This window comes from Mytilus trossulus, chromosome 14 (assembly GCF_036588685.1).
Source record: "Mytilus trossulus isolate FHL-02 chromosome 14, PNRI_Mtr1.1.1.hap1, whole genome shotgun sequence".
Classification (NCBI taxonomy): Eukaryota; Metazoa; Mollusca; class Bivalvia; order Mytilida; family Mytilidae; genus Mytilus; species Mytilus trossulus.
In genome coordinates this window covers 1,356,502-1,370,816 of record NC_086386.1, presented here as the reverse complement: position 1 = coordinate 1,370,816, position 14,315 = coordinate 1,356,502, and the positions used below count along the sequence as shown (strand labels likewise).

At 34.2% G+C, this 14,315-nt stretch overlaps 1 protein-coding gene across 1 annotated transcript; it reads right to left on the bottom strand.

Annotated features, from left to right (window-relative positions):
* Positions 1 to 3,479: 3,479 nt before the first annotated feature.
* LOC134697193 (thioredoxin domain-containing protein 9-like) lies at positions 3,480 to 6,015 on the bottom strand. The gene is made up of 2 exons (XM_063559286.1): positions 5,873 to 6,015; positions 3,480 to 5,364 (listed from the first exon to the last, which is right to left on the bottom strand). Exon 2 carries the CDS (start codon positions 5,359 to 5,361, stop codon positions 4,687 to 4,689), a length of 675 nt encoding a protein of 224 aa, XP_063415356.1. The 5' UTR covers positions 5,362 to 5,364; positions 5,873 to 6,015; the 3' UTR covers positions 3,480 to 4,686.
* Positions 6,016 to 14,315: the final 8,300 nt, after the last annotated feature.

The window sequence follows — 14,315 nt, the reverse complement described above, 5'->3', positions numbered from 1 at the left end:
GCCACCAAATATCAGTAATCACACAACCACCCAATGAATACTAGACTGAAACAACTCTCCTCATGTAGATCATGATACAGGCCACCAAATATCAGTGATCACACAACCACCCAATGAATACTAGACTGAAACAACTCTCCTCATGTAGATCATGATACAGGCCACCAAATATCAGTAATCACACAACCACCCAATGAATACCAGACTGAAACAACTCTCCTCTTGTAGATCATGATACAGGCCACCAAATATCAGTAATCACACAACCACCCAATGAATACCAGACTGAAACAACTCTCCTCGGGTAGATCATGATACAGACCACCAAATATGGGTAGTCACACAACCACCCAATGAATACCAGACTGAAACAACTCTTCTCAGGTAGATCATGATACAGACCACCAAATATCAGTAATCACACAACAACCCAATGAATACCAGACTGAAACCACTCTCCTCTTGTAGATCATGATACAGGCCACCAAATATCAGTAATCACACAACCACCCAATGAATCCTAGACTGAAACAACTCTCCTCTGGTAGATCATGATACAGGCCACCAAATATCAGTGATTACACAACCACCCAATGCATACCAGACTGAAACAACTCTCCTCGGGTAGATCATGATACAGACCACCAAATATGAGTAGTCACACAACCACCCAATGAATACCAGACTGAAACAACTCTCCTCAGGTAGATCATGATACAGACCACCAAATATCAGTAATCACACAACAACCCAATGCATACCAGACTGAAACAACTCTCCTCTGGTAGATCATGATACAGGTCACCAAATATCAGTAATCACACAACCACCCAATGAATACCAGACTGAAACAACTCTCCTCATGTAGATCATGATACAGGTCACCAAATATCAGTGTTCACACAACCACCGAATGAATACTAGACTGAAACAACTCTCCTGAGATAGATCATGATACAGACCACCAAATATCAGTAATCACAGAACCACCCAATGAATACAAGAGTGAAACAACTCTCCTCAGGTAGATCATGATACAAGCCACCAAAAATCAGTAATCGCACAACCACCCAATGAATACAAGACTGAAACATCTCTCCACTGGTAAATCATAATACAGGCCACCAAATATCAGTGTTCACACAACCACCCAATGAATACATGAGTGAAACAACTCTCCTCAGGTAGATCATGATACAGGCCACCAAATATCAGTGATCACACAACCACCTAATGAATACTAGACTGAAACAACTCTCCTCAGATAGATCATGATACAGACCACCAAAAATCAGTAATCACACAACCACCCAATGAATACTAGACTGAAACAACTCTCCTCAGATAGATCATAATACAGGCCACCAAATATCAGTGATCACACAACCACCCAATGAATACCAGACTGAAACAACTCTCCTCAGGTAGATCATGATACAGACCACCAAATATCAGTGTTCACACAACCACCCAATGAATACTAGACTGAAACAACTCTCCTCTGGTAGATCATGATACAGACCACCAAATGTCAGTAATCACACAACCACCCAATGAATACTAGACTGAAACAACTCTCCTCAGATAGATCATAATACAGGCCACCAAAAATCAGTGATCACACAACCACCCAATGAATACCAGACTGAAACAACTCTCCTCAGGTAGATCATGATACAGGCCACCAAATATCAGTAATCACACAACAACCCAATGAATACTAGACTGAAATAACTCTTCTCAGGTAGATCATGATACAGACCACCAAATATCAGTGATCACACAACCACCCAATGAATACTAGACTGAAACAACTCTCCTCTGGTAGATCATGATGCAGACCACCAAATATCAGTGATCACACAACCACCCAATGAATACTAGACTGAAACAACTCTCCTCTGGTAGATCATGATACAGACCACCAAATATCAGTAATCACACAACCACCCAATGAATACTAGACTGAAACAACTCTCCTCAGATAGATCATGATACAGACCACCAAAAATCAGTAATCACACAACCACCCAATGAATACAAGACTGAAACAACTCTCCTCTGGTTGATCATGATACAGGCCACCAAATATCAGTGATTACACAACCACCCAATGCATACCAGACTGAAACAACTCTCCTCAGGTAGATCATGATACAGGCCACCAAATATCAGTAATCACACAACAACCCAATGAACACATGACTGAAACAACTCTCCTCTGGTAGATCATGATACAGGCCACCAAATATCAGTGATTACACAACCACCCAATGCAAACCAGACTGAAACAACTCTCCTCAGGTAGATCATGATACAGACCACCAAATATCAGTAATCACACAACCACCCAATGAATACTAGACTGAAACAACTCTCCTCTGGTAGATCATGATACAGACCACCAAATATCAGTGATCACACAACCACCCAATGAATACTAGACTGAAACAACTCTCCTCAGGTAGATCATGATACAGACCACCAAATATCAGTAATCACACAACCACCCAATGCATACTAGACTGAAACAACTCTCCTCTGGTAGATCATGATACAGGCCACCAAATATCAGTGATTACACAACCACCCAATGCATACCAGACTGAAACAACTCTCCTCGGGTAGATCATGATACAGACCACCAAATATGAGTAGTCACACAACCACCCAATGAATACCAGACTGAAACAACTCTCCTCATGTAGATCATGATACAGACCACCAAATATCAGTAATCACACAACCACCCAATGAATACTAGACTGAAACAACTCTCCTCTGGTAGATCATGATACAGACCACCAAATATCAGTAATCACACAACAACCCAATGAATACTAGACTGATACAACTCTCCTCTTGTAGATCATGATACAGGCCACCAAATATCAGTAATCACACAACCACCCAATGAATACCAGACTGAAACAACTCTCCTCTGGTAGATCATGATACAGGCCACCAAATATCAGTGATCACACAACCACCCAATGAATACTAGACTGAAACAACTCTCCTCAGATAGATCATGATACAGACCGCCAAAAATCAGTGATCACACAACCACCCAATGAATACCAGACTGAAACAACTCTCCTCAGGTAGATCATGATACAGGCCACCAAATATCAGTAATCACACCACAACCCAATGAATACAAGACTGAAACAACTTACCTTGTGCAGACTCAAAAGATCCAGCTTAACATTAGAGACAAAATGAATCAATATTATGTTTTAGGTTCTACTATCAAGACCTTTCAGGATCCTCTTATTTTACACACCTTCAATTATTTGTAGGCAGATATTTCATTGGTTGATAATAATGACCAGAAAAGTGGAATTTTGTAAGATGCTTGTTTGCTAAAAAAAAAGTGTGGACGCAGAAAATGTATTTCAACAAGATTGTTTTGTAAATGTGATTTTTGAAGACACTGGGGAAACATTATGAGAAATAGGGCAAATGTACACAAACACTTCTAAATTTTAAAACAAATATTTATTCAAAAACCTATATGGTATTTTTCACTCTGTAACAACAATTACATCATAACATACAACCACATGAAATTAGCATGTAAAGCTCCATAAAGATACATATAATATTGAAAATTGTGTGGTTATTACAGCAATTCACATTCTTTTATAATATTAATCATAATATGCCTAAATTAATTTATTAAATGATGACTGATTAATGTCCAGTAGCAAATATTACATTTATAATAAATCTCAGTTAGATTAATACCATTATGAGATATTTATACACCAAGCTTTGTAATGAGTTGATGCAGTAAGTCAATTTACAGGAAAACATATCACTCTTGTCCATGTTGTCAAAGATCTTATTCCAACTTGGCAAACTGTCTTTTCCCTTGTAATTGAAACATTAAATATGGTAATGGGTGATACATGTACGTGTGTCACATGAGAGGGATAATAGCTTGCTAACATAATAATGAATGTTCTGCAAGGCTGTGTAATACAATGGATTTAAAATTGGAAGAATAAATATTATTGGCCATAAGATTTACATTTCTTTGAGAAGACCCCTAAAAATATCAAACTTAAAAATTCTAAAAACCCAAAACACATGCCATGATTTCAACTTACTAAAAGAGTACTAGTCTAATAACCATGCAGTGTAAGCTTACACTGGGAAAAGATGGACACAATTTTATTATTCCAGGTTTAAGACGTTGACTTATTAGTTTATTTTGGGGTATTACTTTTCTTCTTTCCATGAACTTTAAATTTCTATTCATTTTAATGATCTGTGTCAAATCAGGTTAATTTCCAACTTTCCAAATGTTATTGCTTTAATATTCTAACCAAAAACAGCTTAAAGTGCTGTTTTCAAGATGTCTTAAAATCACCAAAATTAATAAGAGAAACTAGACAAAAAAAAATCCAATAAAAAAAAAATCCATCAAACTCAATTATTTACATATGTATGTACACATAGGGCATCATAACATTTGCATTGTTTAAAACTGTTTTCTAAAGACTTCAAATTTAAATTTACCCCCTCAAAAAAAAATCAAGATTGAATCAAATATTTATAAATAAATGTATATCAATAAATAAAAATAATTTGTACACTGTACATATTTATGTTTTCATAAAGTTTTCAATTGTCACTGATAATGAAGCCTTGTTGGATCATCAAAATTGTCTAAAACCTCTACCAATCATCGTCATCACTGGAGTCATCATTCCTTCCACGAATTGTTTTATTTGTCTTGGCATGTCCTAAAATTCCCGTCTTTTTCTCGCTTGCAACAGTTGGTGGTTCCAATAAATCACCACTATAATTGATAACATCAGCACGTCCTAAACGCCATTCTAACATTTCTGTTGGAAAGTCATCTTTACCTCCCATTTCATCAAAACCCACAATATAGTCTGTTGTTTTTCCATCTTTAGCCACACACATCGTAGGAAGGACAACAATCCTCAATCTCTCTATCAGAAACGGGCATTTCTCTGCATTGATCTTGGCAAATTTTGTTTCCATATGTTTATGGGCTAAGATTTCTAAATGTTTGTCAACAATTTTACACCTAAATGTACTGTCCCGGTAAAAATGACAAACTACACGCTTACTCTTTTTACACATTTCAAAGAATTCTTTTTCATCTAGAATTTCAGTGTATTTGCCATGACCTTGTGTCATCCAATCCTGTTTTTGCTTCTGTGCCTTTTTCATCCCTTCCATTCGTTTTCTACGCAGACTTTCAAAATCATCTTCATCCATGTTGTCAAGACGATGTAATTCAGCATCAACCTGCTGTTCCATCATCTGAGCTGCCTGAGTCAGTTGATTCTGTAAAGCATCTTGAATCATTGCGTTCGCCATTTTCTAGAAAAAAATAATGGTAAGGTAAAGATATGTAACAAATGTTTTAAAAACTATTTTCAAAACTACAGAGTGTGAATTATTTTATGTTTAATATAATAGAATTATTCACTTTTATTGAAGTTGCTACACTAACTTATCAACCAACATGGCCATCTACATGTATGATACTTGTCATAACACAATCCAACAGCCAAGGGTGAGTCATATAGAATTTACTAGATGTCATAAACCTGTGTAATTCACATCACCCCTCTCTACCCTTAATTTTGATAAGACTCGATTATCAAATGTTACAATACACATAATAAAAAACAAACAGTACAGGAAAACTATTTCAAAGAAAGTTTCGATAGATAGTAGTTCAAACTCAAGTGCACAAAATAATACGAGTATAAAAGTTTTGCACCAAGAAGTTTTTCAACCCCCCTTTTTATTTTGTTTTGGTTTTTTTCTTGTACAGCACTTGCATTTTTTCTGTGTTATTAGTTTTTTTACGAGGAAAACATACCTTGAGCTGTAAAACTGTTTTATGTAAAATGAATTATATTGTTGATAAACGTCGTTTTATTTGAGACAGTTTCTATCCGCTGGCTGATTCACGTTACTAGTCCCAACGTGAATTGCAAGAACTTATCCTTTGTAACATGAATTTTGATTGGACGATTAAAAATTTTGAACAAATCGAATTCGGGTTTGCAAAGTTGACTTAGTGATCATATAAATATTTGTTTGGGGATCACAAGGGGTTGCACGACGACGTCATTATCGGTATAAGTCAAATCGGCACCTGCTCATTGTTGTGCTGGTGAAATCGGCCCCCATATAAAAGTTAAAGCGGCAGTTGTTCAAATCGGCCCGACCCGACCGTGCAAGGGCTGTATAGCCAGTCAAGGTCGTTAAAACCTTCATTTGTTTGTTTGTCAAATCGGCATCGAATAGTATTCGGTGCCGATTTGACCAAGTTACAGTATAGAAAGTCCCTAATTAAATCACATTTTTTTTAATAACGTTAAAAGTCACATCGGAATCTAAAAAAATCGATATCGATTTAAAAAAAAGAAGTCATATCGGCATGTATATAAAAAAAAGTCATATCGGCAACTATATAAAAAAAAAGGTCATATCGGCAACTATATAAAAAAAGTCACATCGGCATCTATAAAAAAAAGAGTCATATCGGCATCTATTAGAAAAAGGTCATATCGGCATCTATAAGAAAAAAAGTCGTACATCTATCGGCATCTATAAGAAAAAGGTCATATCGGCATCTAGAAAAAAAAAGTTATATCGGCATCTATAAGAAAAAGGTCAAATCGGCATCTAGAAAAAAAGTCATATCGGCATCTATTAGAAAAAAAGTCGTAGATCTATCGGCATCTATAAGAAAAAGGTCATATCGGCATCTAGAAAAACAAGTCATATCGGCATCTATAAGAAAAAAAGTCATATCGGCATCTATAAGAAATAAGTCATACCGGCAGATCTATGATAATAAGTCAGATCGGCATTTATATAGTTAGTTATCAATTCGGCACCAAATAATATTTTTCACCTTTTTTCTGCTTAATCATTTATAAGAAAATTGGACTATGATTGAATTTTATTTTGTTCTGCATGACGTACATGTACACAAACAGAAGATATTACTCCGAGGATTTTGAACAAATCGAATTCGGGTTTGCAAAGTTGACTTTGTGATCATATAAATATTTGTTTGGGGATCACAAGGGGTTGCACGACGACGTCATTATCGGTATAAGTCAAATCGGCACCTGCTGGTGAAATCGGCCCCCATATAAAAGTTAAAGCGGCAGTTGGTCAAATCGGCACCGAATAATATTCGGTGCCGATTTGACCAAGTAACAGTATAGAAAGTCCCTAAACTTTTAACGTCCCTAAACTTTTAACGTTATAAAAAAAAAATTGGGATTTACACAATTTTTTTTTTATAACGTTAAAAGTCACATCGGCATCTAAAAAAAATCGATATCGGCATTTATAAAAATGAAGTCATTTTGGCATGTATAAAAAAAAAAGTCAAATCGGCAACTATATAAAAAAAGTCACATCGGCATCTATAAAAAAAAAGTCATATAGGCATCTATAAGAAAAAAAGTCGTAGCTAGATCTATCGGCATCTATAAGAAAAAGGTCAGATCGGCATCTATAAGAAAAAAAGTCGTAGATCTATCGGCATCTATAAGAAAAAGGTCATATCGGCATCTAGAAAAAAAAAGTTATATCGGCATCTATAAGAAAAAAAGTCGTAGATCTATCGGCATCTATAAGAAAAAGGTCATATCGGCATCTAGAAAAAAAAGTCATATCGGCATCTATAAGAAAAAGGTCATATCGGCATCTAGAAAAAAAAAGTCATATCGGCATCTATAAGAAAAAAAGTCGTAGATCTATCAACATCTATAAGAAAAAGGTCATATCGGCATCTAGAAAAAAAGTAATATCGGCATCTATAAGAAAAAGGTCATATCGGCATCTAGAAAAAAAGTCATATCGGCATCTATAAGAAAAAAAGTCATATCGGCATCTATAAGAAAAAAAAGTCATATCGGCATCTATAAGAAATAAGTCATATCGGCAGATCTATGATAATAAGTCAGATCGGCAAATATATATTATTTTTCACCTTTTTCTGCTTAATCATTTATAAGAAAATTGGACTATGATTGAATTTTATTTTGTTCTGCATGACGTACATGTACACAAACAGAAGATATTACTCCGAGGATATTAAGTCATAGATAAGTCGTCGAACAAAAAATTTATCATTAAAGATAATCCTAATCAATGCGTAGTTTTAAGTCCAATGTGTGTTTTTACTCAAATAAAATGAAAATACTTGCTCAATTAAACTTGCCAAAACGTATCTTTATGGTTTTCTAAGTGTAATTGCATCAAGAAATTAAGTAATTAAAATTTATTCTCTTTTCTTTTAATGTCTTTCTATTTTGTTCTTTTTCTGCTGGGCATTACTTTTATGTCATTTTGTCTCTGGTGGAGAGTTATCTGAAGGCAATTTATCTTTTGGTCTTTTGCGGAGGGTCACAAGTTGTCGTAATTGTCTAAGAGGCAATTATACCACAGCTTCTTCTTATTTCTTCTATAATAAAAAGGAAGGAATAAGCTGTTCAAGTATTGAAATGTCTTACATGCACATAGGCAGATCCAGGGGGGCTGGGAGGGGGGTGTTCCGGCCCCCTCTTTCGTGGGAAAAATTTGGTTGATTATATAGGGAATTATACTGAAGCATGACTGGGGCGGGTCCCCTCTTTGGTCAGTCAACTGAGCCCCTTATGAAAAGTTCTGGATCCGACACTGATGCACAATTAAGCGTTCTTTCGTGTATATAATGTCTATAATCACTATAATTATTAATCCGATTGACACTTAAATGGTCAACAACTACGGTATTGTATATAAGTTTCAATGTAGTTCGTAATTTACAATAGAACTCCATATCAACAAAATTATCATGTTAAATCGCATTAAGTTTCCTAACTTTCCATTTGTCATAGTATTGTTCTATTGTTCTTTATTGTCTATAGATATGAGAAGTATGAGTTAACAATGCCTAAGTACCATAGATTACTAGAATATACAAGTTCAGACTGCAATGGTCCGGCTTAAAGAATATTCCTCAATGTCAAGAATCCAGTTATTTTGTGCCATCTTTATCTGATTTTAGGTGCTGTTTTTTTTTACTGTTCTAATAGGACTGTAAAATATGGACCCGGCGACAATTGTTCTGTCACAGATTATTATAATTGTATAATTTATCTTTTTTAATCCAAATTATTATATTAACTAGCCTATTCATTTGATAGTATTTGTATGTTACGCTTATAACTGCTAGCCCATTCTTTTGCATTTATTCCGCCTTTGTGTCAAATAATATTTAAAAAAAAAATACAGCTAAATTGATTTGATAGTATTTGTATGTTACGCTTATAACTGCTAGCCCATTCTTTTGCATTTATCCCGCCTTTGTGTCAAATAATATTTAAAAAATACAGCTAAATTGGCACTAGGTGTTAGCAGGCTCTTAACTTAACGATTCCAGTTTTAACAACTCATTACTGAACAGTTATAAATCAAATGCCAGCTTACATCTACAATTCATAGAAGGAAAAAAATGTTTGTGTGTAAATAAAATTTTCTAAACATGTTCAAGGGTCTTGAAAAAAATGTTTGTGTGTAAATAAAATTTTCTAAACATGTTCAAGGGTCTTGAAAAAAATGTTTGTGTGTAAATAAAATTTTCTAAACATGTTCAAGGGTCTTAATAACTTGAGAATTAGCACTACTGTGACATGTATAACATGTATAACCTTCCTTAACATATTACCAACGAAGCTGTCATAAAGAGATATAGTGAAAAAATACCAAGAGGACAATTAAAAATCGGTCTTTGTTAGTCTTGTATTATTTTAACTTTTAGTTTCTTGTGTACAATTTGGAATTTAGTATAGCGTTCATTATCACTGAACTAGTATATTTTTTTTAGGTGACAGCAGAAAGACGTCTCCGGATGCGGGAATTTCTCGTTGCATCAGTGAAGACCTGTTGGTGACCTTCTGCTGTTGTCTGCTCTATGGTCGGGTTGTTGTCTCTTTGGCACATTCCCCATTTCCATTCTCAATTGTATAACTCATATAAACAAAATAAAAAATATTGCACAGAAAAACAATGATTTAGCCACACCAGTCTGTGAGACAAATAATACATACAATCCGAAAAGCGGGGTGAACGTCGGTTTCTTCCGAAAAGGCAATACATATATGTAACACGCCACGACAACTTGATTTCAAAAATATTATGAAAATAATGTCACTGAATAACATATCAGAGGGTCGTAATGCCCTTTACAGTCAGGCGTCAAACGGCCATTTTTGGCTACCGTTAGCATCAAAATGATTTAAGTTTTACCGTGATTCGTTAGAGGCCTCACTGAAATAAATATCGTTACCGTTATTTTTAAAAAATCTCGCCTAAAAGAAAGTGCATATTTTATCGTCATGCATCAAAAATTACCGTTATCGTCATTAAATTTTTGTCAAGAATTTTTACCGTAAACCTACTAAACGTCATTTATCAAAATTTTTACCGTTTATTCGTCAAGAAGGCACCTCCTTTACCACCCTCATATCATACAGATTTTTTATGTAAACATTTTATCTGAGACTAGTCTCAGATTTTATTAATATTTTAAACATGTAAAATAAATAGTGAAAAAAATAAAAGAACATGCAGAGTTCCATTGTTCCATTGTCCGCGCCCACCGTACATATTGGGCCATTCCAGTTAATTTCTGACAGGTGGATAGGGAGATTTTTTTTATACGTATCAGAAAAAAACCACATGAAAAACTACCTATCAGATCTAAAAATTAAGACATATCAGATGTAGAGTTTCTTTTCATATTGGGTCGATGGGCTTTCATGGCACTGAAAAAATGACCCATCAGAATTTTTTACTGCAAGGATTGTGGCCATCAGAATTTTTTAATACAATACCAGATAATGCATGATACGAAACTGTCTGCATTCCAAAGCACCCATAAGATCTGACATACGCATTTTTCTCAACCCCTAAGATGTAATTATTTTTAATTATTTGCTGCTGCAAGAACTTCGGAAGTTTTTTGCGTATAAGTGTACGTGTCAGATGAAAAAAAATCACCCCTAAGATGTATAAATTTTACACCCCTCAGAAAGGACCATCCACCCCCCTTTAGCAGATATTAACTTGAATGGTCCATTTTCTGTCCCAGGACAATAACTGACAAGCATATTTTTTCTTTAAAAACCATTTTTATATTATTTTTTTTTTTTTTAGATATTTCCAATGATCACAATTCTTTAACAATTTGTTAATAGGCACTGATTTTCAAAATTGGTAGAGGCATTGCTAATATTAATCTTATATGATATCTGGCAAGAATTGTACACTTATATTTTCCATAGTGTTATATTTCCAATTCTTTATAATTACATTAGATGTAAGTTTCATTATATACTTTAGAGAACAGCCCGGATTTTCCCTGATATTCAACATTGAAACCTTGTAATTGATTGTTTATACAAGCAATTAAATGATTAGGTTAAGTGCTTCTATCACAGTTGGTGTCCACTGATGTTATCAAATGAACACAGATGGCTAGTTGGTCAAAATTATTTAATTTTCATATCCTCTACATTTTATATTCTTGTCTACAAAAATTCTCAGTCAAGGTATTTTAAATGAAAAACATTACCTCAAAAATTCATTTAAATAATATATAAATTTAATTTAATTTTTCTTTAGGATTTCTGCAGCTTATTTGGAAATGCTATGATAAATATTTTAAATTTAGCAAATTTTATATGTTTTAATATTATATTATTGTCAATCGGGCCCAGGACTATAATCTAGACTATCTTATTATAGCCTCAGTAATTAATTCCATTTTTCATGTGCATATATTTGAAGCTGGTATATTCAGTGAAGGATAAATATTTCTTGTTAAAAAAGTTTTTATAGAATACATTTTTTAGCATACATGTTGTGTTTTTTTATTTTTTTGGTCGGGTTGTTGTCTCTTTGACACATTCCCCATTTCCATTCTCAATTTTATTTTTATTTACTTTTTTTATTTCCAGTTGCAAGCTTGTAGTATATAATTATTGTGTGTGCATATTAAGATGAAAAAACAAAATCTGGTCTGAGTTTCTAATACTAACGGAGGTGTTTCGGTTACGGCCACCTTTCCTCATCAGGTATTCCTAACCTATATGTTTTCTTTCTTGTAATACTTAGAATGGTTCGAATTTGCTTTTACTATGGTGATACTCCAGAGGCCGATTTAGAGGGGGGACCAAGCCACCCCTCTTTTCTGGGAGACATTTGATTGATTAAATAGGGAATCACTGAAGCCTAACAAGAGCAGGACCCTCTAAGGCAGACAGTGATTCTCTATATAACTATTTTGAAATCAATCAGGTTCAGGACCAATAGATATAGGAAGATGTGGTGTGAGTGCCAATGAGACAACTCTCCATCCAAGTAACAAACAATCCATATATTCTTTAAAGGCTAAAATATTTTCTAATTCTGTTTACGTGCAAATCATATGGAGTGGACACACACACCTTTTTTATTTTCCACTGAATAGAGGGGCAATATGTACATAAACTACTTTTATTGTGATAGCATCGCATTGAAATGAGTGAGATGAAACGCTTAGAATAAGAGAAAAAAAGTTGAAATATGAAATAAAAATGAGAATGGAAATGGGGAATGTGTCAGAGACAACAACCCGACAAGAGAGCAGAAAACCTATGAAGGCCACCAATGGGTCTTCAACACAGGGAAAAGTTCCAGCACTTGAAGATGTTTTAAAAATGAAAATTAAGCACAACAAGAACGTGTCCACAGTACACGGTTGCCCCACTCGCACTATCATTTTCTATAGTTCAGTGAAATTGGAAAAATTCTAATTTGGCCTTAGAATTAGAAAGATCATATCATAGGGAACATGTGTACTAAGTTTCAAGTTGATCGGATTCCAACTTCAACAAAAACTACCTTGACCAAAAACTTTAACCTGAAGCGGGACAGACATAAGGACGGACAAACGGACGCTACAACCAGAAAACCTAAAGCCCCTCTACTATTATAGGTGGGCATAAAAATAAACAACAGATGCACCATGAGCCATCTAGCGTATGATACGCCTAACGGTGTTCAAAAATACAGTCACTAACTTCTCAATGTCATACCAGAAATTTATGAAAAAAGGGGGGGGGGGGGGTGATCTTAATAGATATAACTCAGTCAACAAAGTTTAACGAAAAAAGGTCAAAGCATTTTAAGGTTATTCTCTGAAAACAAGAGAATCACTCCTTTTCATGAATAAATATCATCACTAGGGAATGTGAAATCTAAAATTTATAAAAAAAAACCAAAAGGCAGATTAAATAAATATAAATTCACAATTCACAAAAGTTTCATGAGAACTACTGAAAGCGTTTTTTGAGTTTTCTCCAAATACTAGATAATGTTGATGTCTGACATGTAAAAGACGGGCAGACAAAGATATAACATAAGACTTCCTTTAAGCAGGCGTATAAAAAGGGGGAGGGGTGTTCTTATCCTAAATTGTGTTTGCTTCATGAATATTTTATAAAAAAAAATTGTTTAAACATTAAAGGGATTTTTGTTTTATAATTAAATCAAATTTATCAAAAAAATGTTAAAATTTCAAAGAATATTCATTTCTAATCAAAATTAATCTTCAAAATGACAAAAATATCATTTAAAAAAAAAATAATAAAAAATATTCATAACTTTATTTTATATTCCTTTAACTGTATTTAAACATGATTGATGAAAAAGGTGACTTGTTTGTCAAAATCCTATGAAGAAGATAATGTTACAAGTAGTAGAAATATTTATTTTTCAAGAAAAGACAGAAAATGCCAAAATGTTGACTTTCTTATCAGATAATCTATGTGTAACATCTGTGGTCAGTTTATTGGGAAGAGTGATATATAATTTACAATGACTTCAAACTGTGAAGGTAATCAGTTGTGAAATTGGAGATTCCCTCAAATCTGAGGGCATTCTTCGGGCTGTACTATAAAGTATATAATACGTTATTCTGATTGGCTAACATGTTATTCCGTAAACAATTGCATCAGACAATAACATTTATCATGCATGATGACACGAGGTCTCACAAAAAAGTGCACAGGTGAATTAAATAAAACTGGATAAAAATCAGTCGTGTTTTCATGATTTTAGCTAAAAAAATGTAATTATAAGTATTGAATACTTCTTTTTGAAACTTTATAGGGTTGTAAAAGCGTTGACCGTGCGTACATTTTTAGAATGAAGCGCTTTTTACAAAAAATATAAGCATTTACCGCATTCGGCAATGCTCGGTGGATCCTGTG